The following is a 23,606-nucleotide window of genomic DNA, read 5'->3' on the forward strand; positions in this document are numbered from 1 at the left end:
CTGGAGAAGAGAAGGCTTCACAGTGACCCAACTGTGGCTGCGCAATACTTGAGGGGAATCTACAAGAAAGATAAACTTTTGAAAAGGGCATGTAGTGACTGGACAAGGGGGCTTCACACTGAAAGAGAGTAGATTTAGATGAGTTGTTAGGAAGAAATTCTTGACTGTGAGGGTAGTGAGACAGTGGAACAGGCTGCCCAGAGAAAATGGGGATGCCTCATCCATAAGATGGAGATAATTTCCCCCATAGCACCCTCAGAGTGCTAGTAAGTATAAGTGCAGTAGGCTTACATACAGCAACCACCTGTGGGCTGAAGCTCTGCTTCCTGGAAGGTGGGTGGATCACCTGCTGATGGGAAGTAGAGAATAAAAATATTGGGTGGTTCTTTCCCTTACCTGCACACAAGGGATCTTTGCAAATTAGATTAGATATTAGGAAGAAAATTAATTATTCCAAGACTGCTGACAATGAGAGAGACTAAAATAATCCTGCTGGAGATATTGACTGACATTTTATGTTGTTGGGAGTAAAGAATCACACTTTAGATAAGAATTCCAAGTGCTTTTCTTCCACGGGGTTAGAAAGGATTACATAACCCACACCAGAAAACCTGCTCAGCTGCTGGCTGCTGCTGCCCTTCCTTCTTTACTCTCCTCACACTGATAGGAAGAATGGAGTCTCCACCCACACAAATTTTAAACCTACTTGTGCCCAAAGATTTAAGTTCCTGCATAGTTGTCAGTACAGCCAAGGACTGAAGACATTTAAGCAGGAAAAATTCTCTGGCAAGTTTTTTTTCTTTCATTTTCTTAAAATTTCTTGAGTCATTGACCAGCCACCAATCCAACATCTCATTCCGCTCAGCTGAATCTGTATGAAATTGCTGTGAGTAAACAAGAAAACTAAACAAAATACTCTAGCAATGTTTGCTGTCGGGATCGAAATGTCTCTTTTTCTGGCTGATGTTTTTAACTAAGGTTATTTCTATAGCCTCCTCTTAAGCATAGCTTTCCTCTGATCAGACTCTGGAGCTCTGAAAGTTATGCCTAGGAAGTCTCTCTGGGAGAAATCCAGAAATCAATAACTAATTATTGTAAAACAGATTGATTCATATAATTAAAGTCTAACAACCTTTAGTTAATGATCAATCTAGTTCAGGTTATTTATGTGCAACATATTTCAAAATACAGCTGAGATCCAAGAACTAAAAGATCCAGGAAGGAAACTCAGAAAAGGTCTGCAAATACTTTTGTAAGTATAAGGCACAAAAGGTGTTAGCAGACATTTCTGTTTATTTTCTCTCCAGAGGAAGGGTTGGGTCCTGTATGCTGATTTCATTGCCAGCTCTTATTCTCTGCCTTCTTTTGAATCCCACCTCTGATTTTTTTTTGTTTGTTTGTTTGCTTTTAGAAGCCCTCATACCAACCACTGAAATTTTACATAAATGTGTTTGATATGAGAATAATGATGTTTCTCTTTTTGTATCTGAGTAAACAGAGTGAAACAGAAAACTACCACTAGCAATATACCATGCACTTCTGAAAACGAGATTCAGTTTTAAGGAATCTACATATGGCTCCAGATAGACCAAACCATGGCCAAAGAAATCAGGACATGGAATTTGATGAATAGGAGAGACTTCAAGATGAGTAAATTCAGATTTTTTTTCAGAGCAGCCATGTTAATTCTAAGCCTTTCTTAATGCAGTTCTCATTGGCCATGGATAAAATGAAAGATCTGAGTCTGGGAGAGACAATTCTTCGACCTGAGTTAACTGAAGTGGAAGGCGTTGTCCTCACACAACCAATTGCCAGCATTTGGGACCAAGTGTGGAAGTTCAAAGCCAGGCCTGATGATGTGCTCATCGCAACCTATGCAAAAGCAGGTTGGTGTGGGTAGGAAACAGAAAAGTTTGGCATAGTACTTATTGTTGGGATTGAGATCTGTGTTTTTTCTATTGTGACGGATACTGGTTTAACTCCAAACTAGACATATTTCAAAGGCATGGAGCTGTGTCAGCTGTGACTAGTAACTCCTGTCTTCTTTGACAGATGAATCTGTTACTACTGAAGTACAAATCGCCAAAATCTAATGACATATAATTGTTACCTTTAATTGAGATTATACGCATTTATATTAATGGTAACAATGTAAGTTTACTGCCAATATGTAGTGATTTAAAAATGCCTAGAAATAAGTGATTATTACAAAGAAATAATAGAAGTTGACTGTATGACTGTGGAACATATTATATATTTGGGGAATGATTTCTTCTGTAAACTAGTACCGATTTCTGAAAACTGATTAATTCTTTAAAATAACCAAATTAATTTAATAATTTTGGCCAATAAAATAAAATCCCATCATTAATATTAGCTATCTGGCATCTTACTCAGTGACTGGACAATATTTCTTCTCTTCGTCAGACCCTTTATACTAACCACACAAGAAACAATGAGTAACAAGCATCAATATTAATTCTGTATGAATAAATACATGTGCAATTTTCCAGATTCAGGAACAGATATGGGAGAATTTTATCATGCTAAAAAAAATTATTTTAATTAGCAACAATTTTTAGGGCTTTTTTTTTAGGGGAAAAATATGTTTTCAACAAAACAAAAACAAAACCAAAAAAACACCATTAGTTTTCTAAAACCTTGAAAGCTTTTGATTTACTACCTGTATACTGAAGGAAAAACTAAATTTTTTTTTTTCCAGCTGGGATTAAAACTTCCCAGCCACTGAACTGAAAATAAATAAAGTTAGGATTCCATCTGACATTATGTCATATCTGTGTGAAATGCATAACACAAGCATCTTAAGAAGGGCTGAAACTCCTGCTCAAATTGCTTTCCAATTTATCCTTCAGCCTGTTCTCTAGCTGACCCACTCCAGTACCTCAGAGGAGATGCGGTTGACACAGCGATGACAGCTATAAAAGAAAAAAGACACGAGATACACTATACTGTAACTCTTGCAAAATGTTGCAGTCACTCAGGCAGATGAAACTGTGTACAGACCTTCATTAAGGTGTTTCAAAAGGAAACTTTGCAAATACTGAAACTTTTTAAATATTTCCAAACTGTGTGAAATTTTTACTCTCTTGAAGTTCAGGTATTGCGTTTTTTTTACTCAAATTCAGTATAAAAACAAAATTGAAATACTTGAATTTTGTGAGGGATGAAAGGAGGATATTTCATTCCTCTGAAAATAGTATAGTCTCCAAACCATAGTGAGTTTATCCCAATGTTTTTTTCTACACCAGTGTGGGAGTTATTTCTTTAATCAAGAAGTCTGTCTAAAATGGAATTCCTGAATTGAGCTTTGGGAATTACCTTTGTTGCTTAACTAGACATTTTACTCTCTTTCCATTTTGTCAATTATTTTCTATGCTATTCTTTCCCCCATTAGCACATAGTCCATTACTCTGGCTTTCAGTTACTTGTACAAGAAACTCTTGACGATATTGGAGGGAAACATCTAAACACTCGATATTTTCAGGTACCACATGGACACAGGAGATAGTGGATATGGTTCAGCAAAATGGAGATACTGAGAAGTGTAAACGTGAGACTACTTACAAACGCCACCCTTTCCTCGAGTGGTATTTGCCAGAGCCTGCGTCTGCACGTTACTCAGGTGAATATTTTTTGTATTTCAGACAGAATGGAACAAAACAACCACATGGTGCTGATGCCACAAGTTTCCTGGAAAAGGTCCCACTTGCTGTGTTCTTGAATAAGCACCATTTTGGCTACTAAGGACCAGTTCAGGTGCTTTAACATAAACATTTAGTGCTACTCAGGGTGCTGCAGGGCTGACAGATGTGATCGCTTTGGGTGCTACTGAAGAACATGATGTTTTGGAGTGGTGTCTGAAGCTGTGTTTGATACTCCACAGTATTTAAAGCAGCAGCAGATATGTATAAAATGGCAACATGAGCGCAATTGAATGTCATTCTGTGATCACAGGCCTTCAGGAAGAGAAACCTATGTCATGGACTTATTTTCAAAAGCTGCATAACATTTTCAGCGGTTTTGGTACTGTTTCAAGGACCTGCTGCTCAGTTCTAAGGTCTTGTCATCTAAACAAGCTATGGAAAATTCAGGCAAGCAGCAGGCTTCACTGGTTTGCAGTTTCTTAAAAAAGTCACCCCCAGCAAGGCTCCATTTCCACACAAATCATTGTCAGACTCTTACATCTGAAGTTAAAAAGGTTGATTAGCTCTGCAGATCTGCTACTTTTTTCCTTCTAAGTTAGCCTGTGTTGACATAGAGAGAGAAAAAAATAATTATAGATGACAGATGATGATAGATGATGACAGGGAAAAAATTATGGACGTCATGATAGATGTTTAAAAGGGAGAAGGGAGGAGATAACACATCTTCAAATATCACCAGAAATTCCCAAGTAGTCCCATATATCTATAGCTACTGAAAATCCACTGGCATCCTAATAGTTTCTCTTTATGTGCTATCCACAAAGTCTAGTCAGTCATCATATTCCTATACCCTAGAAAGAAACTAAAACTTCTTACCTGTTAGGTGGAAGGAGACCACTAAATATTGCTAAGGAAAAACTTTTTAAAAATATATTAAAAGTTTTAAAAATATAAAAAAAATTTAAAAAATATAAATCAATACTCATCATTATCCCTTGGAGAGAAGGAGTTGGGTATGAGCCCAAGAAAGCAATAAGATATAAATCAGTGTTTCCCCTTTTCTGCTAAAAAACGCTGGTACATTTTTTTCTAGAAACATTGAAGATGGTTATGTAATGTTGTACATGTTACCCTGCTATGCAAGTGCTTTGGAGATGAGTGATCCATGCAAGGTGTAGTGCTGAAAAGTCACAGTCACAGTAACAATCACATGTGAGCATAGGAAAGAAGTGCTAATGCAATTCAGAAAAGAACTCACATTGCATAATTAAACATCCCCCAGGTCTGGAGCTAGCTGAAGCCATGCCATCTCCACGAACAATGAAAACTCACCTGCCAGCTGAGCTGGTGCCTCCATCCTTCTGGGAACAAAACTGTAAGGTAAGGCTGAAGAGCCCTACTCTACTTCACAGACAAAGAAAGTCACGTAAACCAGGGCAGAAGATGTTTTCCAGAATCTCTGGGAAATCAAAAGGTCTCCAAAAATATTTTCCCTTTAATGTGCAAAGTCTGTGAAAATCTAAAGTCACAACTAAGTTACCTGAGCTGGATTTTAGAAAATGACAGCTTCAAAGCAAAATACCTTAAACCTCTACCAGTAGGCTCCAAGAGGAAACACCAGGAGATGCTCAGTATCTATATTTGTATGTGCAAGTTAATTTCTTTCTCTCTCTCTTTTTGTATTAATGAAGATAATCTATGTGGCAAGAAATGCAAAGGACAACCTGGTGTCATACTACCATTTCCACAGAATGAATAAAGGATTGCCTGATCCAGGAACCTGGGAGGAGTATGTGGAGAAATTCATGACTGGAAAAGGTGATTAACTGCAATCAGTTGTTTAAGAGACTTTGATAATTTTAAGAATGCATGGCATTGATTTATTAATTTCAGTTATGGTTTGAAATTGAGTACAGACGCTGTGGAAGAATATCTGCTGAAGGTGTTTCAGTCATAATTTTTCTTAATTCACAGACTTTTATTATTACCTAAAGGATTAAATCTATCTTTATGCTCCAATTTTGAGAAAAAATAAAAACACTACTCTTTATACTGTTATAATTCAGAAACATACATGACAATTTTCAGGTTTCATCTCTTCTCTCTGAGATTAAAAGAAGCCATTTGAAAAGGAGCAATGGTTTAACTGGTTTTACTTTAACCTGATAAAATCTGAAATTTAAAAAAGAAGCAGAGAGTTAATTTTCAGCACGAATTTGAGATAAGGGAGTCTTTGTACCTAAATTAATGTATCTAAAAATCAGGCATCTGAACAAAGACAGTTATCTGACTAAGGGCAGGCAACCCCAGAAGCTGATTCCTCCCTTTCTAAAAGAGGTGCTGATATCACAGGATATCTAAGAAACAAAACCTGGTCAAATGAATGGCAGTTTAAAGTTTGGGTTATTAAAGCTTCCTTATGTCATTTTTCCCACCATGTAGGCCTAGAAATACCACTGTCTGGACCAGCGTGAGAGTCACATGTCCAAAGGAGACCTTATGTCTTGTGTTTGGGCAGCTCAGTCTGGGAGTCACCTGTTGCAGTGCAGACATATAGAACATACCTACTTCTGTCTTAGCTAATTTTGACACTTGCTTGAGAGAAGGCGGCACTTCTGATAACATAGCAAATATTATAACCATGTAGAATCATAGAATAATGCAAGCTGAAATGGATTTTTGTTGTCCACACTGTCTCAACCCCTGCCCTGCTCAAAGCAGGGCCAATTAAGACAAATCTTTTTCAGCTGATCAAATTAATACTGGAAATGTGTGTTTCCATTGATTATAATGCATCTGCATTTGTTGCCCTTTAAAGCTACACAAGAATCCTGTTCTGAGCATGCATAAAACTGAGGGATTAATAGCAAAAATGCTGTAATAAGCACAGAGCACAGCCATACTGATTCAAAACCAGCTTGGAAATTCACAGGTACTGGTTAAGAGAGAAACATGTGTTCCACATGTGTTAAAGACAGTTCGAGCATCTATAGCTGCTGATGTTACTTCTTTTTCAGTCCTCTGGGGTTCCTGGTATGACCATGTAAAAGGATGGTGGAAGGCAAAAGATAAGCACCGTGTTCTCTATCTCTTCTATGAAGACATGAAGGAGGTAAAAGGAGAAAATATTTTTATAGAGCTCTCAAACCTCTAGGTCTAGTAGATACTAACTACCAGCCACAGTTTTATATTATAATGCCAGTATCAGTAAACCACACAATAACCTGGTCTTCTCTGTCTGCGAATTGCAGCTCTTGTTTGACTTCTTTGCATTTCCTAGCTCTGTATCTTATCCCATGTAATCGTCTCTGCAGAATCCAAAGCGAGAAATTCAGAAAATTGCAAAGTTCCTGGAGAAGGATCTGAGTGAGGAGGTTCTAAACAAAATAGTCCATAATACCTCATTTGAGGTAATGAAGGAAAACCCCATGGCAAACTACACTAAAGACTTTCAAGGAATAATGGATCACTCCATTTCCCCATTCATGAGAAAAGGTACTGAGGTTTATTACTGACATCAACTCTCTCTGGTTGTCATTCTGTTTTGAAATAAGCATTAAAGTACAAGCATCTGATAAGTTGTGCATAATGAGCTTCAGAAAATACTGGTAAACCAATCTCTTTTTTTTTTTTTTTTTCTTTGCCATTTCTTAGGCACTGTTGCAGACTGGAAGAATCATTTCACTGTGGCACAGAATGAGAAATTTGATGAAGATTATAAGAAGAAAATGTCTGATACCTCTCTTGTTTTTCGCATGGAATTGTAATTACTTGCAATGGAAATTAATGATCTTCAGCCTTTTCCATGTTATATATTTTGCTTTTCCTTCACAAAATGTCAGTGTCCCTAAGATTCCAAGATCTCCGTTTCACACATCACTGATTTTTCATTATTGGGAGACTGCTCAAATTATGGCAAAGTTTAAGTCTCCCTGAAGAAAATAATTCCACTGGACACATCTCAGTCAGCCCTACCACAGTAGTTTTCAGCATTAATAAAAATATTTCAGACAGGCTGTGGGTTTTGATCTTTGTAAAATTGCAGTTGATAGTGCTGATACTTTTTAAATCAAACTCTAACAGAAACTAGGAGCCAACAGGAAAAAAGGTGTTAAAAGAGTGCAACAGGTTGTACAAACATTAATCAATAAATAACAATATACAAATTTAAAGGTGGTCAAGTATAAAGAAAGGAACAGAATTACACAAAGTAGAATTAATTTCATTTTCTCTCATTTTAAGCTGGACATAAGAAATGCTGTTGAAATAAAAGCAGCATTTCCAAAAAACACCGAACACTCATTACTTCCTTTGATAAAACTTGCTGAAGGGCTACACAGAGCCATTTATCTACAGTCTAGCTGTGGGCACAGTAGTCCTTATTGCATCTCACATTTGCCTTCTGAACTGGATAGTGTTCTCTTAATATCTGGAAAATTCTGAAAGTTAGTATGAACCAGGTGGAGAGTCAATGCTGCAAATGCCATCCTCTTCACTGTTGTAAAAGCATTCATCAGATGCCTCAGGTCATTGTTTTCCCTTTTACCTTACTCTTAATCAAATATGTAAACATCTTGTTGACAGCTCTCAGTTGCTATATGGCCTGGTAGATATTGGAAAATAAAAACCAGAAAACTAGTTCTGCTTCAGCGTTAGCACCATAACTACAGCCATACTTTGAGTTTCTGCAAAGTTAACTGAAGCAATTCATAGGTCATTTAATTATAGGCAACTGTTACCAAACCACTTTTGGATTTAAAGTGCCATCGTTGAGCTTGGCACAAAAAAAAAAAAAAAAAAAAAAAAAGGCCACAAAGATTTCCTGTCTAACTGAGTTTGCACTCCGAATGTTGGAGGGAACAGAATGTAGATTACAGCAGCTAAAGGAAAATACTGTCTTATTCTCATTTAGTCTAGTTTAGTCTAGTTTAATACAAAAAAATGTTTGCTGGGGATATTTTTCTTTTTGCTCATGGACAGTTAAAAGTAAGTTAAAAGCTGTAGCAATATGAGCAGCTGTCAAATGCAAAGTTAATTTCAGCCTACCTATTTAATCCACATATCTAAAGTGAACACAGTCATAAAGGACAGCAATACCTTGCACCAATTTGAAAACAAACAAAAAGTTGCCTGTTAAATGCAGGGGTTCCATTGTCCTAGCCCACAGAGTCTTCCCCAAAAATGCAGGAATCACTGAAACTGGAAGCATGTATTTACGATATTAGTGTAATTTTTAATTTTTTTTCCAAATTGACAGATTCCTGCCCGCCAGACTTCAGGTTGTCCTGCCCACAAACAAAGGACAGCTCAGTAAAATGACTGCCTGAGAAAAAACCAATCTGTCAGAGGCACTGCTGCTCATGACAGCAAGGCTAAATACCAGCTTGAGGTGCTTTCTGCTACTTGCTTGGGTTTTGTTTCATATTAACTTGATTTACTGTCTCACTAGTATGAGGAAAAGGTGTTGCTCTCTCAGATACTTCCGTTCTCTTGGGTTGCTCTATGAAACCACATAAGTCAGCACAGTTGGTCAATATAATCCTCATTCAGTGCCGCAAGGGGTATCAGTAAATGGAAAACATGCTTAACTCAGTAGTTTGGTGACATTTTATGAGCAGTGCTGTACAAAAGGTCACACAGATGACCTGTTTGCTTCTCCCTTGAAATCTCAAAACTATCAGAAAAGCAAAATGCTGACAGTGGCTGAGCCTGATTTGAAAAGGGAGTTGCATAGCAACTGCGAGGGTAGAGGCGCCGTATAATAAGGGTCTTGTATCACACTGGGAAAGTCACCTTTGCTCTCACTTCCTTAGGTAACCAGCTGCAATTCAGCTGCTGTGAACAACAGATAGAAAGTACCACAGTGTTGCTTCGTGTGGCAACAGTGTTCATCGTGTCGAGGAAGGTGCAGCCGCCGGCGGGGAAACAGACGAGGCAAGTCTCTTTTGTTAAGCACAAGAGTTCATTTTATTTCCTCCCCCCAGCCCTAGTCGGGGTGGGAGGAGAAGGCGAAGAAAGAGAAGGCGAGGGGCGAGAGAACCGAGAGAGGGAAGCTCAGCTCTGCCTCCCCTTAAGGGGAGGGTCCGGGGCCGGGGCAAAGGGCAGGTTGAGGGCATTGACCTGAAGCCAGTGGCGACACACCGAGGGGGAAAGGAACCACAGGCCAAGGTCACTGAGGTGAGGGCAGAACCGACCAAACCACTGTGTACAGAGATTACATTGAGTGGCTGAAAGCATTCCACACCACAGGTAAGACTGCAGTCCTAGAATAAAAAAGTGAAGAACTCTTGATGTGTGGCTACATAAACAGTGGCTTTTCTTATTTTATTTATATTATCTTTCTATATATTCAAAGACAGAAATCTTAGATATTTTGACAAAATACAGCTGGCAGGAGGATAGCAAAGTGGGCAGTTTCTGCTTTTTATGCCTTCTCAAGCCACGATAGCTGAGAGATCAACTCATGGATTCAATTATGATTTGCAAAATGCTCATAATTAAACTAGAAGAAAACTAGAGGGAGTAGTTTATTGTTACCAGTGAAAATTATTTTACCTGTAGTTATGAAGATAATCTGGGTAAAAGGTTAATGGGTTGTATGCATCCGTCAAAAGACATAGATTCTACCATGGTTTGGTGCCTATTTTGGCTGTATGTCAGTAGATATCTGCATATGCTTCTGGGCTGGAGGGTGCCCTCATCCAGAGTGCCTTTAGTTTCCATATCTGTAGGTCTGTCAGTGTGTATGGACAGAAGAGCTTTAAATGACGTGTTTGTATATGGAGATTTTTTACTAATACTAACAAAAGTTGGTAAGAGATTTACTATCATTTACCTAAGATACCATAAATCAATGAGCACCTGCGAAGGAGATTGTACATGTTTGGCAAAATTATTTCAAATAATTTATACTATAGTCACAAACTATTCACCTCTGTTTCCTACTGCAATTTAAGACCAGAATTAAGGACTATATATACAGTCTGTTTTTTTAACACCTAGCCAAATCCTTCACACACAAAATGGTACTGAGATAAATAACTCTTTTTTCACTGTACCATTCCATCCTGTGGGAACCTACTGCACCTCAACCTAACCTGACAAAATGACCATAGTCAGCCAAATAATTTGCAGTTCATCTGCACAGGGGGTGTGCTTTAAGTTTCCCAACTGAGGAGAATACTACAAATTACAACTATAGTTACAATACTATAAATTCATATGCTATTTTCCTTTATGTTAACCTGGCATGAAAAAAAAGGCATGTGAAAAGAAGCAGCTCAAAGCAAGTACTCGGACTGGCCTGGCATGGGTCACAACTAAGAGTCTGTGATCCTCAGAAGTTGTTGCAAAGACAGATGCTACAGTGGCAAGTATTTCAAGCATCTGCTCCTTTATGCTGAAAACACATTCCCTGGTAGCAAAACTACAGGCATTTTCTCATTCTGTGCTCTTCAGAAAATTCTTCCAGGTCTAATAATTCCAATGATAGTGAACAAGCATTTTTACCCTGCCTTGATGTAAGGGCTAATTACAGCCCTGTGGGACTTGGCTTCTCAATGAAAGCAGAATTGAAAATTTGTTATGCTCTGCTCCAACACATCTCATAAATCTCTTGGCAATCTTGTTTTACATAGACAATGCTATTTAGAAAGATGAATTAATTACCTTTTACAAAGATAATAAAATCATGGGATATATGGACTATGTAAATTATTCTTGTTTTTCTCACTTATCTTGTCTCAAATCAGCTGCACTTATTATTATGTATCAGCTTACTGTCTCCTTCTAGATAGGTAAGACACAATTCATAAATTGTTTAAGAAAACTTTATCAGACTATTGCAGGTACAAATCAACATTTTTCCCCACAAAATTCAGAGCAACTTGTGCTTTATTGTAACAAACAGAAGCAATCAACAGTCAAAATCCTCTACCTTTTTTCTTTTAGTTATTCTAGAAACTTTTAAAATTCTTCTACCATTCCTTAACCAGGATTCTTTGCAATTGCTCCTGCGATTCAGGACTGGAATGAAAGACTGTTAAGACAATCTCAAATGTACAATATATCTAAGTCCCATTGCATAAAATGGAGGGCGGGAGGGGAGGTTTGGCCTGTCTCTGTCAAATAAGTGTCTCACAGGAGCATGGAGCACAGGGAAGGCGGGGCTGACTGGTCCTTAGCCAAAATCAGCTTCAGAAAGCCTGCAATGAGTGAGCCTGAGTTCATTGTCTTCAGTACTAACACCTCTGAAAACTCTTTTGTGTCTGCTTTGGATAAGCTCCAAAATCAATTCCTTTGTAGCTAAATCATGAGATGACCCAAGAGTTGGTACACAATACATATTTTCTGAAGACAGAACAAATTTGCATGAAACATTGCCTTCTCTGTGGTTTCTCAAAAGAGAAGGTTAGTTTCCTACAGTGTTCTTCCCAAATATCCAAATTCAGCTGGAGGCTGACCTCAAAGCACAGAGCCGTGCATTATGGCATAGTTTAGGACGAAAAGCTTCTGCTGTGGAATGGTTTTGGAAGGACTCTATCTCAAAAGACTCTTCTAGAAATTATGTGAAATCCCCATGTTAGACCAGAGCTGCACAGGCATAGGTATCCAGTTCAGAGTACCCCAATGCAAAAGGAGAAAGAAAGAATTAATCTGTTTAATGCCCTCTGAGGTTTCTAAAAAGTATAATAGAAGAAATGAAGAAGCACCATCATGCTGTTTGGTAAGGGACATCTGTTCCTTGCCAGTAACCTATGTGAGCATGGAACCATATGTTCCTGCTACAGTTGTTAGCTGCATAAAAAATATATATATGAATACATATAATGGACAGTGAATACAGTGGAGGGGGAAAGAAATAAACACTTTCTTAAGTATATGTAAAGAAGCTTTCTGTTTTTTGTCACTATTTGCTGTTTGAATTTTACAAGAAGAATGACAGGAAGCAGACTTGGAAAAATGCAATAACTCTTCCAAGACAAGCATTTTGACAAACATGTTTTTTTATTAAAATACATACTCTCTCATGACATTATAATTAATTTGGTGATATTCAGTATTCACCCAGTGAACCATAAACAGAATAATATGTCTAAATTGTTTTTCCCAGGCAACTTTTCATTAAAAATCAATTACTTATAATGTAATGTGAAAAATTATTCAAGCACTACCAAAGTGCATGCATGGTTACAATGAAAAATGTGCGCCCTTTAAAGTAGGCGTTGCTCCCCTCAAACACCTACTCAAACAGGCATAAAAAGTCTCTTTAAAAACATGTCATTACAAGCCATAACACCTAGGTTCTGCTATTTGCTCTGGTAGTCCTTCACATCCATTTTTGAATTTACGCAATCATGGAATTCTTAGGGTTGGAAGGGATCTCTGGTGATCATCTCATCCAACCCCCCTGCCAAGGCAGGGTCACCTAGAGCAGATGACAAAGGAAGGCATCCAGGTAGGCTTTGAATGTCTCCAGAGGGAGACTCCACAAGACCTTTGGGCAGCTGTGCCAGTGCTCTGCCACCCTCAATGTAAAGCTCTTCCGCATGTCGGGGTAAAACTTCCAGTGGTTTTGTTTAAAGCCATTGCTCCTTATCCTGTTGCTGGGAGCTGACGAAAAGTCTGGCACCATCCTATTGGCATCTGTCGCATTTGTTTGATAAATAATCGCTACGTTTCTGCGCGAGCCCGTCACCCTTCACTTCATGCCCTCCTCATGGAGGCAGTGAGAGAGGCGCCTGCAGCACTTAGGAGCCCCTCATCAACGTAGAACAGCGAGGGGCAGTCGTGTTGCAGCGCTACCTCATCCCCTTTGCCCTTTTTATAAGGCGGAGAACACGAAGTCGGCAGCGCCGCCCCCGGCCCGGCTGGCCCAGCCGCCGAGGCCTGGCTCAGCCCCGCCCGTGCCCCGGGGCGGCGCTGGGTGACGGGCCGAGCCCGGCGTGCCGGGATGACGGAGGCGGAAGCGGCCCGAGGAGGATGTAGCGGCGCTGGCAGCGGCTGTGGCGCCGCGCTCTCCCCGCCCCTGCAGCCGGCCGGCCCCGCCATGGAGGTAAGGCGGCCGGCGGGGGCAGAGGGGCCCGGAGCTGTCGGGGCACCGCAGCGGGGGCGGTGCGTGACCTTGGCGGGCGGCGAGGGGGAGCGGGAAGGTGCGGCCCAGCCCCTCCCACCCCGCGGGCTCCTTCCCCTTCCCACGGTGACGGGAGGAGCCGCCCGCGGGCCGCTGGGGTCCTTCGCCGCCGCCTCGCAGCCCCGGCGGGCGGCAGCGGGGAGGGAGGCCGGGGGTGGCGAGGGGCCCTGCCGCTGCCCTGCGGAAATGCGAGCGCCGGTGCGGACTACAGGCGGCTTGTTTAGTGCCCCTCCTGCTTGGAAGGTGGGGACGTCGCCCTGTTGGCCCGGGCTGGGGAGAGCGGGCGGTGCTGACTCGGGGGGAGCGACCCTCGGGTGACTCACGGCCCGGCCGGGGCGGCGAGCGGTGACTGTGTGAAAGCACCCACGGGCGGACAAGGGTTCCTCTTCCACTGAGGTGACCCGATGTGTTAACAGTACGTCAGCTGTGAAACACCCACCAGCACAAGCAAATAAAACCACTGAAGTGTCTGTGTCTAGTGTAGCTTTCGTAAGCACCAAGGCAAATCCAAAGGCAGCGTCGAAAAGCTCAGACAGCAAATTAACTCTCCTGGTAGTGTCTGTGCTGCTCGCGTGCCACATTCTAATAGAGGTTCAATGCCAGCGTTGGTTGAAGCAATCACAATTATTCGAAATGCATTTTGATGTAACTTGGTACACTTAGAGTTGATGGTAGCTGCACATTGCTCAGAAAATTGCTGTTAATGATGGCCATTACTGTCACATTTCACAGCAAAGGCTAATATATTGCATTTATGCATTGGTTAGGCTTTCTAAGTGTATGTTAAGCTATTGCAAAGTAAGGGATAGATAGCAGTTAAAACACATAGAACATCTTTAAGTGTGGCATGGAAACCCCTTGTAGTGTAGGTGGTAAAGTAGGCTTGAAATAAAATCTAAAAAAAGAATATATGTGTGTATGTATATATCAGTAAACTATGGAAGCATCCAGATTTCAGAATGGGTGGCCTAGAAACCATGCAGGATTGTGTTGGGCGTAAAACCATACTTAGTAGCTGCTGTCTCACAGCTTGGATACAGCTAATCAAGGAAAATTCAGGGTTTCTTTGGTAGCTCATCTTATTTTTCTTCTAACGTATGTGGGTGAAGCCTTCTACATGAGCTGCCTCTGGTTTCTGTTGCCAGAAAAGCAAAACTGGATGCATTATTTTACACAGTGTGTGATTCTGCCTCTGTATGTATTAGCTTGAAGGAATAAAAGTATTGAGAGAAGAAAATTCATCTGACCTTGTTGTAGTACGGAGAGTGGTGAGCTGTCATTTTCTGAACAGTATATGCAGCTTGTTACAATTCATTATGCTGCCCAAGGGCAAAAATATTAGGAATGTAAATGCTGGCAAAGTTTTACAAGCTAAGAAAATCTGAAACTTTAACTTTATAGCTGTTTTTTTCCCTAATGCTGTACAGCACATTTTTTTCTAATAAGTTTGCTTTTGCCATCTTAAAAAAAACAAAACCAAACACTTAGCATATGTGTTACATAGATTGCTATAACTGCCTTTGTCCTTGGTCTGTACTTGAACTCATAGTTCTAAGGGTGATGCTTTTTACTATCTATATCACGTGTTCTGTCTAAATTATTAGGGATTGTTCATTCTCATATTGTTCAGATCCAGTTTGGTTCTTCCTTTGTTTCTACTATAAGGGTTTTAATTTTTCTGCAGGATGAAGAGAGTAGCAAAATAAAAGTGAAAATATGCGTGTATACATGCACAACTATATATATAAAAATACAAATATGCAGATACATACACCACTTTTATACTCATGCACATATGATAGTAAGAAGAAAAAAGCAGGGTAAAGGTCAAGGCTTGGAAATGCTATTCCTAATATATTGGAAGCATCTGTTCCCTTTTCCTTTGCAGTGTCATGGCTGCACACATTTCTTTGTGTTCCTTATTATACGTAAGCATATCCCATATAAACCACTGTAAAGCAACAGTCTCCCAGATTAGACCTATGGAAGTTTACAGTAGAAGGCGTTTTGCATGTATTTTAGGGGGAGGGAGCCCAGAATTTGCAGAGCCTTTTCAGATAGGTTTGTCAGGCCAGCAATCGGAGTAGGAACTAGGATGTTTTTGAAAAAAGCAGAGGGGGGTTATAATTTGTCCAAATGAGCCCTGACTTTGCTGAATCTTTTGGAATAAATTTGGTAGGCTAACTATTGTAGTGATAAACCAGTGTGTTTAAGGAGGAAACAAAAAAAGATAGGAGCTTATGTGGTTCAAAAGTTCCCAAGGTTTGATTTAACTGCAACTCTTCTACACATTTTTTGGGTTTTTGTTTGTTTGTTTTTGTGGGGTTTGTTTGTTTTTGTTGTTCTTTTTGTTTTGGGTTTTTTGTGGTTTTTTGTGAGGTTTTTTGCTTTGTTGGTTTGGGTTCTTTTAGTTGTTCTTGCTTTTCTTTTTTTTTTAATGGCTCTTTTAAGAACAAGGTAGTGAGTCATGCTTTTGAAACTGCTTGTAAATAAAATTATTTTGCAATACTGTATTGGTTTTAGATGTCCATTCAGTAATGGAATCATAAGATCATACTGGTTTGGACATTGGGAGCTTTCTATTCTGCTGTTCTAATAATCACAGTAGATAATTTTCCATTATGTTTCTGACTAATCCTACAAATTCATGTTGTTTCAAATTTTTACTTTAATTCTTTTCTTGTGCATTTGCTGTATTCAGTTAATCTCTCTTTGAAGACTTTCAATTAGTTCTTTTGGTAGTCTTCCACTGAAAAGTTCATTACTGCAGATTGTACTTCATTTGTTGTAGGTTCAAGATGCTGGGCAGGAGATGGTGGCGTCTTCTGGCACGCCAGGATCAGGCAAATCAAAGGTAATCAGTCCTCACAAACCTAATTTATTTGGATTTCAGTAGTTCCAAGGGTTACAGCTTAGCATGCAAGCTGTGACTAATAGGAAGACAAAGATATTTTTAACTTCTCTTCTAGACAGGATAAATTAACTTAAAAACATTAAGATAAAGTGTTTTGGAAACCATGAGGAAAAAAAAATCTCTTTTTGGTATGTTCACTTCCTGTTATTTTTGATAAATTATTAATAGCATCCAGTTTTGGTAGCAGTCTGTTTCATAATAGACACAGATATCTTTGCATATGTTGGAAGTAAATTTAAACAATGACAATGTTAGTTCATGAAAATAGCATGCTATTTTCAAAATATTGTTGAAATTGTATTAGTGAATTGTAATCCTTCCTAACTGAGTTTTGCTAACTGATGCTGCCCAATTGTGTGCTCCAGAATTCTTTCCTGAAAAAGTACAGAATGAGGAGTAGTTTCTGTTACAGTAATTGAAATAACAGAATTGGATAACAGAGCATCACTAACTTGGACTGTTCTTTGAAATGTTATTCTTCTTGCAAATGTATTGTAAGAGTTTCTTGTCCTAAAATTCAGTTTCTTGGAAGTCAGATGCTAAAATGCCTTGTTTCTGTTTCCCTCTGGGTTAGAGGAAACTGATTTCTCTGATACAAATATTTTTTACAGCTGGACACATTGCCCAAAGAAGACCTCATCAAGTTTGCAAAAAAGCAAATGATGCTTATACAGAAAGTGAAGTCAAGATGTGCAGGTATCTTATTGGAAAGTGCAATTTCTGCCTTAATGCTTAGCACTACCTGTCCTTTTCAAATATCACTGTGTCTTTTTGATAGGTAGTTTTAAATTCTAGGCAAAAATACTAGATTTTATTTTTCTTCAATTTGGCTATGTATGGTGGGAGGATAAGGACTGAAGTAATTTGATTAAGAAAGAGAAGAAAAGAAGCATTGCTTTTGTCAGGTATTAAATTAATTTTGGTCTGATAGTATGGCATGATGTGTAGCTTGTGTAAAAGTTTAAGTGGGATTTGTCATTGTCTGTTCCCCATATTGATGCAGGTTGTCTATCAGGAAACAAATGGGAGGAGGAATGTCTGATTTAATTTTTTTTTTTTGCATAATTAGTAGAGTATAGTTTGTTATAGAGTTCAATAGCTTCTTTAAGTTAGTTTGCTACTTTATAGTTGATCATTTGTTGCTTTAACAAGAAACTGTAAAATATGCCAAACAAACCTTTGTGCTTAACACGTAAAAGTACGTGTAAATAAATTTGTGCTCTCATGTGCTGTCCTTCTCCACTCTGCTGTCCCTTTTCCTCCAGTGGCCCACCACTTGGACAGTGTCACTTCCCTTTGTTTGGGATGACAGTTATGCTGACTGCTGGTAGCTGCCCACTGAAACAATAAGGATACAGAGATGGGCTATCCTCTGTGTGGTTATTCATATGATTTTGTTCTTCTGCTTGATGTCTGTTTTTAGAGAAACAGTAGAAACTCTGTATCTTTCCTCTGCTTTAAATTGACCATGAAATAGGAGGTAAGATGATAATCAGAAGAATTTCTATCTGTTGTCCCTCCGTCCAAGCAAGGAAGTTTTGCTTCCTCAGGAAACCATGTGCAGTGTCAGGACTGGAGAAGTAGTACCGAATATATGTTCCCTTCCTGTTAGTCCTGTCTATCTCTCAGTAACAAACAAAAATTGATGAAGTAAAAGACATCTCTGATTTGAATAGAAGTATTGTCAGGCACAAGATTTACTAGGAATTTGCTACTGTGATGCAGCATCAATTCATACTGTGAAATTTGTTTACATTTTAAGAACTGGAGAAAGAAATTGAAGAACTCAAATCTAAAGCAGCTACTGCAGGAGCTGATGATATTATTCAGGTAGGAATATATAATGGGTTTCTATTGTATTACATAAACTTAACTGAAATAAATCCACAGAAATAATTTGATAAATAGCAAATAGCTTGAAAACCATTATTCAGATTGAATGCAATCTTCAGGAATCCAAGACACTTTATAAAATCTTTTTTTTTTTCCTTCTCCCCTCATGTCCTTACTCCACTTGCCAGCAAACACCATTGGTTCTGTGAGGAATAGTCTAGAGTAGTACACTTTCCAGGCAGGACTTGCCTCAGCACTTTAGTACTTGAAGGGGGCTTATAAGATGTGGACAAACTTTTCAGCAGGGCCTGCTGCAATAGAACAGGGCATAGTGATTCTACTCTAAAAGAGGGTTGATTTAGATTAGATATAAGGAAGATGGATTTTTTTATGGTGATATATTGGAAAAGGTTGCTCAGAGAGGTGATAGATTCCCCACCCCTGAAAATATTCAAGGTGAGGTTGAATGAAGCTCTCGGTAACCTGATGGAGTTGAAGATGTGGTTGAAGATGTGCTCACTGCAGGGGGGGGTTCGACTAGATGGCCTTTAAAGGTCCCCACCCACCCAAACTATTCTATGACTATGAATGTCCCCACAGCAAGACTTTTCCTTGTGTGGCTGGTTAGACCAGCTTTTGTTTATTTTGGAGTGACCATTGCAGAAATACTTCAGCCATTTAGAAAAAATCTGAGACAGTCATTTGATGAGATTAGAAACATGTAATTAAAATGTCATGTCACAAAAAATACTCTGAGGATCTGTCTTTCTCAGGATAAGGGTCATAGCATATGAAAGTGAAAATTGGTAGTGAGGAGGAATTTCTCAGAGAATTGTTTTGAATAATTTGGATAGAGATTACTTTTCTACAGAAAAGGAACTTCACCACCACCACCTGGTAATGAAAATTAGCTGATCACAATTTTTAAGAGAACCTAACGTCATTGTTTTAGTCTACCTATTTTATATCAGTTGTATTTGGGCTGGAAGCAATTTTTAAAACCAGACTGATGTGTTTATTTGACAAAAGTGTCATAATCAATATGCGAGTACCTGAATTTTTCAGAAATCACTGTTTCCATTGTTAAGAAACTCTTTTTTCTCATTTAAAACTAGGCTCTCACAGAAAGACTGGATGTTGTGCTTCTGGAAAAAGCTGAAAGTCAGCAGCAGTGCATAGCACTGAAAAAAGAAAATACTCAAATAAAGCAAGAAGCAGAGGTACTGAAATGAGCCACAGAACATTACTGAAATATTTCAGAATTGTATTTATTTTCTAGGTTTGCTTGGCGTGTATCTAATTTTAATCTTTTTCTTCACTTACCTGTGCTCTATCTCTTAAAAAATTATAAATCAATATAATTTATATATTAAAGCATTTTATCTCTGTACTCCCTAGTTCATAGTAATAAATACAAAATTCTTACATACACTGTCTAGTTCCACGGCTGCAGGAGGAAGTCAGTCTGTGCATTAAAAGCCTACATAGACTTCAATCAATCAGCTCTGTCTTTCTATGGATAGCACAGATTTACCTTTATGAGGTAAACCTTTAGATATTCATATGAGGTTTACCTTTAGATATTCATAAGAAAGAGCCTATCAGACAAGGCATCTATATTATATCAATAATCTCAGTTAATAATAAAGTGAAGACTGAATTGCTTGCAATTGATGGACATTGTTATATTCCAGATACCTGAGTTCAATGCACTTAAAGTAATCTGATCTTTAATACATTATCAGAATAGTTCCTGAAGCTAAACTGTGGCTTGACCATGTTGTGAAATTATGCTGGTAAACATGATTTAGGACTTAGTTTTTCTTTCTCATTCTGCAAATGTTTTTGTATTCTATGCAATGTTTTCTGAATTGAATTGTCCTAATACAGTTAGATATTTAAAAGCTACAGAAGTTTATAAAACTGAGGACTACTGCATTTTCTAATTAATTATTGTAAACAGTTCACTTGGAAATTCTGTCTTCTAAATTACCAGTATTTAATAATTTGCTTGTTTGCTTAGGCCGCGGTGGCTAAAACAGAAGAATTGCAGAAGCAACTGGAACAATCAAGAACTGACTCTCTGGAAGAAGTAAAAGCTCTGAAGAGTGAATTAGCAAATGCACAATGCAAGCACGATGAGGATTTAAAAAAGCTGAAGATGGAATTAGATAAACAAGTGAAGAAACAAATGGAGCTGGTGGAACAGGTTGAATGTTACAATGATAGTCAAAAAGAAATTAAAAGATTAGAAGATGATGTCCAAAGAATTAAATCTACTTATGAGGAGCAAATTTTGTGTCTGAACAAGCAGTTGGAAGCCGTGAATGAAGACAAAAACAAAGAAGTGATAAATCTGCAAGAAACTATTAAAAGCAACTCTCAGTGTTACCATAATGAAATAAAAAATCTGAATGAAGAGCTTAAAAACTTTAAAATTACCCATCAGGAAGAGGTGTCAGAACTAATGCATCGGCTTGAAATATCATCTAAAGAAAATGAAGAAAAGCAAAATCAAATAAATCAGTTACAGCACAATTTGGCAGAGAAAAATGCCAAGGATGAAACACCTGCTCAGACTGACCAGCGTGAATACGACTTGGAGCAGCTGAGAGAAGTCTTAAATAAAAATTTAGAAAACAAGATAGATGTTGCAGATACACGAGAGGAACCTTGTGTAGAAGCAAAAATGGAAGAAAAAATTAGGTACCTGGAGCATAGTTTAGAAGAACTTCAGTCCCAACATAGTATATTAAAAGATGAGTTAACTTATATGAGCAATGTCAAGATAAAACTGGAAGAAGAAATCCATCGTATGAAGGATGAGTACTTTCATGAGCGGGAAGACTTGGACTTCAAGATAAATGAATTGCAGCTTACTAAAGAAGATTACTGCTGTGTAATTGAAAAACTAAAATTGGAGCTTCAAGCAGCAGGACAGCACTATGAAGCTGCTGCAAAGGAGCACAAATTAGAGATTCAGACTCTGAAAGATCAACACGAGAGAGAAATTTCTGATTTAAATGAAACTTTATTATCTGATTCTGAAAAAGAACAGATGGCATTAGTTTTTGAAATGCAGGAACTTAGAGAACAGCTTGAAAAGCTAACTCAGGAGAAAGAAGAAGCAGTGTCCAATTACAACAGCCTGAGAGAAACAATGGAAACTCTACAGGCTGAGCTAGGTGAATCTGCTGGAAAGATCAGTCAGGAGTTTGAATCAATGAAACAACAGCAAGCTTCTGATGTCAGTCAGCTGCAGCAGAAACTCCGGGCTGCTTTCAATGAAAAGGATATTCTTCTTGAAACTGTAAATAGCCTCCAGGAAAAAGTAGAAAACTTGTCATCTAATCAGTTAGAGATAGAAGAACTTAAGTGTCAAATTGATAGTCTTCAGGAGGACAATAACACACTGATAAGCTCCATTAACCAAAAAGAGATTACTGTAAGAGAACTGGAAGAGAAGATCATTGCTCTTACTGATCAAAACAGGGATATTTTAAATGATGTAAAATGCTTGGGTGAAGAGAGAGAAACCCTTCAGGAAACATGCAAGCAAGAGCAAGTTAAAATTCAGGAACTTCAGCGGGAAGTAGATGTTGCTAACCAGTACAATAATGACCTGAAGCAAAAGGTAGAGGAATTAACAGAGAGACTGAATGAAGCTTTAACTTCAAAGGGTGCAAATGCTCAAATGCTAGAGCAACTAGAAAAGCAGATTGAATCTCTGGTGCGTGATAAAGAGCAGCTTTCATCTGAAGTGTACACTCTTTGTGAGGAAAATAAGAAACACATTCAGGAAAAAGGTGAATTAAGTGAAGAGCTGGGAAAGACTACAGCTGAAAAAGATAGTTGTTTAGTATTGAAAGAGCAGTCTGAAAACTTAGAAAAGAAACTGCAAATGATGACTGCAGAAAAAGAGCACATATCAACATTACTTGAAAATGAACAAGAACACACATCCCTTGTAAGAACTCAGCTGTACCACCTACTTGAGCAAGTGGGGTTCAGCATTTCAGATTCTAATGAAGAATACGATTCTCTTAACTTGTTAAAAATTGCAAATGAATGCTTGTCAAAAATTAAAGAAGAGCAGTGTCGTGCTCTCCAAAAGGAGGAGGAAGTAATTAGTCTGCAGCAAGAAGTTGAGAGATTACAGGAAGAAAATGCAGCTCAACATAGAGAACATAGATCCCTGATTCAGGATTTTGAAAAAGAAAAAAATCTCTTGAGAGAAGAACTGGAAGGAGTGTTGTCTGAAAAAGAAGCGCTTCAACGTGATATCCAGGAGCTGAGGGATGCCAGTGAAAAAACAAGAATTGAAAATCAAGATCTTTTAGCTGTTACTGAAGAGATCAGTCAAAAACTTGCTCTTTATGAAAGTCAAATACAAGAACAGCAAAAAGGATCTGAAAAACAAGATGACTTAAATTTCATTCTGGAACAAAAGGAAACAGAGCTTAGAAATGTGAAAGACGAACTGAGTTCTCTAAAGGTTATATTTTGTTATTGAAGTATAAAGACTAAACCTCTAAAGTCTTCAGAATTAAGGTTCAAAAAATACTTTCGATTCTCTCTTTTCTTTTTTTTTTCTTTTTTTTACCTTGGCCTGAAAGTGAGTCTCCCTTCTAGAAAGCACATATTTCTGAGTTTTCTAGCGTCTCAGAATTCCCTTCTTTCCCCCAGGAAAAAAAAAAAAAAAAGGAACCCAATCATAATGTTTTTTTAAAAAAAGTTGCTTGTACTTGAGCCTTTCTTCCTGTCAATATCCCTTGAGGCAATCAATTGACTAGATAGAGTAACTGACCTGGTAATCTTTCACCTCTAACTTTCTGTGGTTCCATCTCAAACAAAACTGCTTGATCTGCATTAGCTTCAGGTCTTGGGAATTGCTGGTCATGTAAAGCTGACCGCTGCAGAATGAGGGTGTCTCCCCTTTTTTGTCCTTGGACAGGATGGAAAGCAGCTCTTAAAAGATTGGAATGTTCTGCTTTCAACATAACTTTCACCAAGCTGTTACAAAGTGGCTTATAAATGGTAGTAAGAACACAGACAGTTTTAG

The 23,606-nt window shown here is 38.5% G+C and overlaps 2 protein-coding genes across 2 annotated transcripts in view; both read left to right on the forward strand.

Moving 5' to 3' along the window:
* The first annotated feature begins 1,206 nt into the window (after positions 1–1,206).
* Positions 1,207–7,837, forward strand: SULT1C4 (sulfotransferase family 1C member 4). The gene is made up of 8 exons (XM_066313718.1): positions 1,207–1,252; positions 1,709–1,886; positions 3,506–3,643; positions 4,948–5,045; positions 5,357–5,483; positions 6,683–6,777; positions 6,980–7,160; positions 7,320–7,837. Exons 2-8 carry the CDS (start codon positions 1,721–1,723, stop codon positions 7,430–7,432), a joined length of 918 nt encoding a protein of 305 aa, XP_066169815.1. The 5' UTR covers positions 1,207–1,252; positions 1,709–1,720; the 3' UTR covers positions 7,433–7,837.
* A 5,780-nt stretch (positions 7,838–13,617) lies between these two features.
* GCC2 (GRIP and coiled-coil domain containing 2) overlaps positions 13,618–23,606 on the forward strand; it is a 30,884-nt gene continuing 20,895 nt past the window's right edge. The window contains exons 1-6 of the mRNA XM_066313719.1: positions 13,618–13,719; positions 16,589–16,651; positions 17,323–17,407; positions 18,474–18,541; positions 19,660–19,764; positions 20,568–23,039. Coding sequence (XP_066169816.1) covers positions 13,618–13,719; positions 16,589–16,651; positions 17,323–17,407; positions 18,474–18,541; positions 19,660–19,764; positions 20,568–23,039 — 2,895 coding nt within the window. The remainder of the gene's footprint in view (positions 13,720–16,588; positions 16,652–17,322; positions 17,408–18,473; positions 18,542–19,659; positions 19,765–20,567; positions 23,040–23,606) is intronic.

The sequence above is a fragment of the Sylvia atricapilla genome, chromosome 2 (assembly GCF_009819655.1).
Source record: "Sylvia atricapilla isolate bSylAtr1 chromosome 2, bSylAtr1.pri, whole genome shotgun sequence".
NCBI classification, from domain to species: Eukaryota; Metazoa; Chordata; class Aves; order Passeriformes; family Sylviidae; genus Sylvia; species Sylvia atricapilla.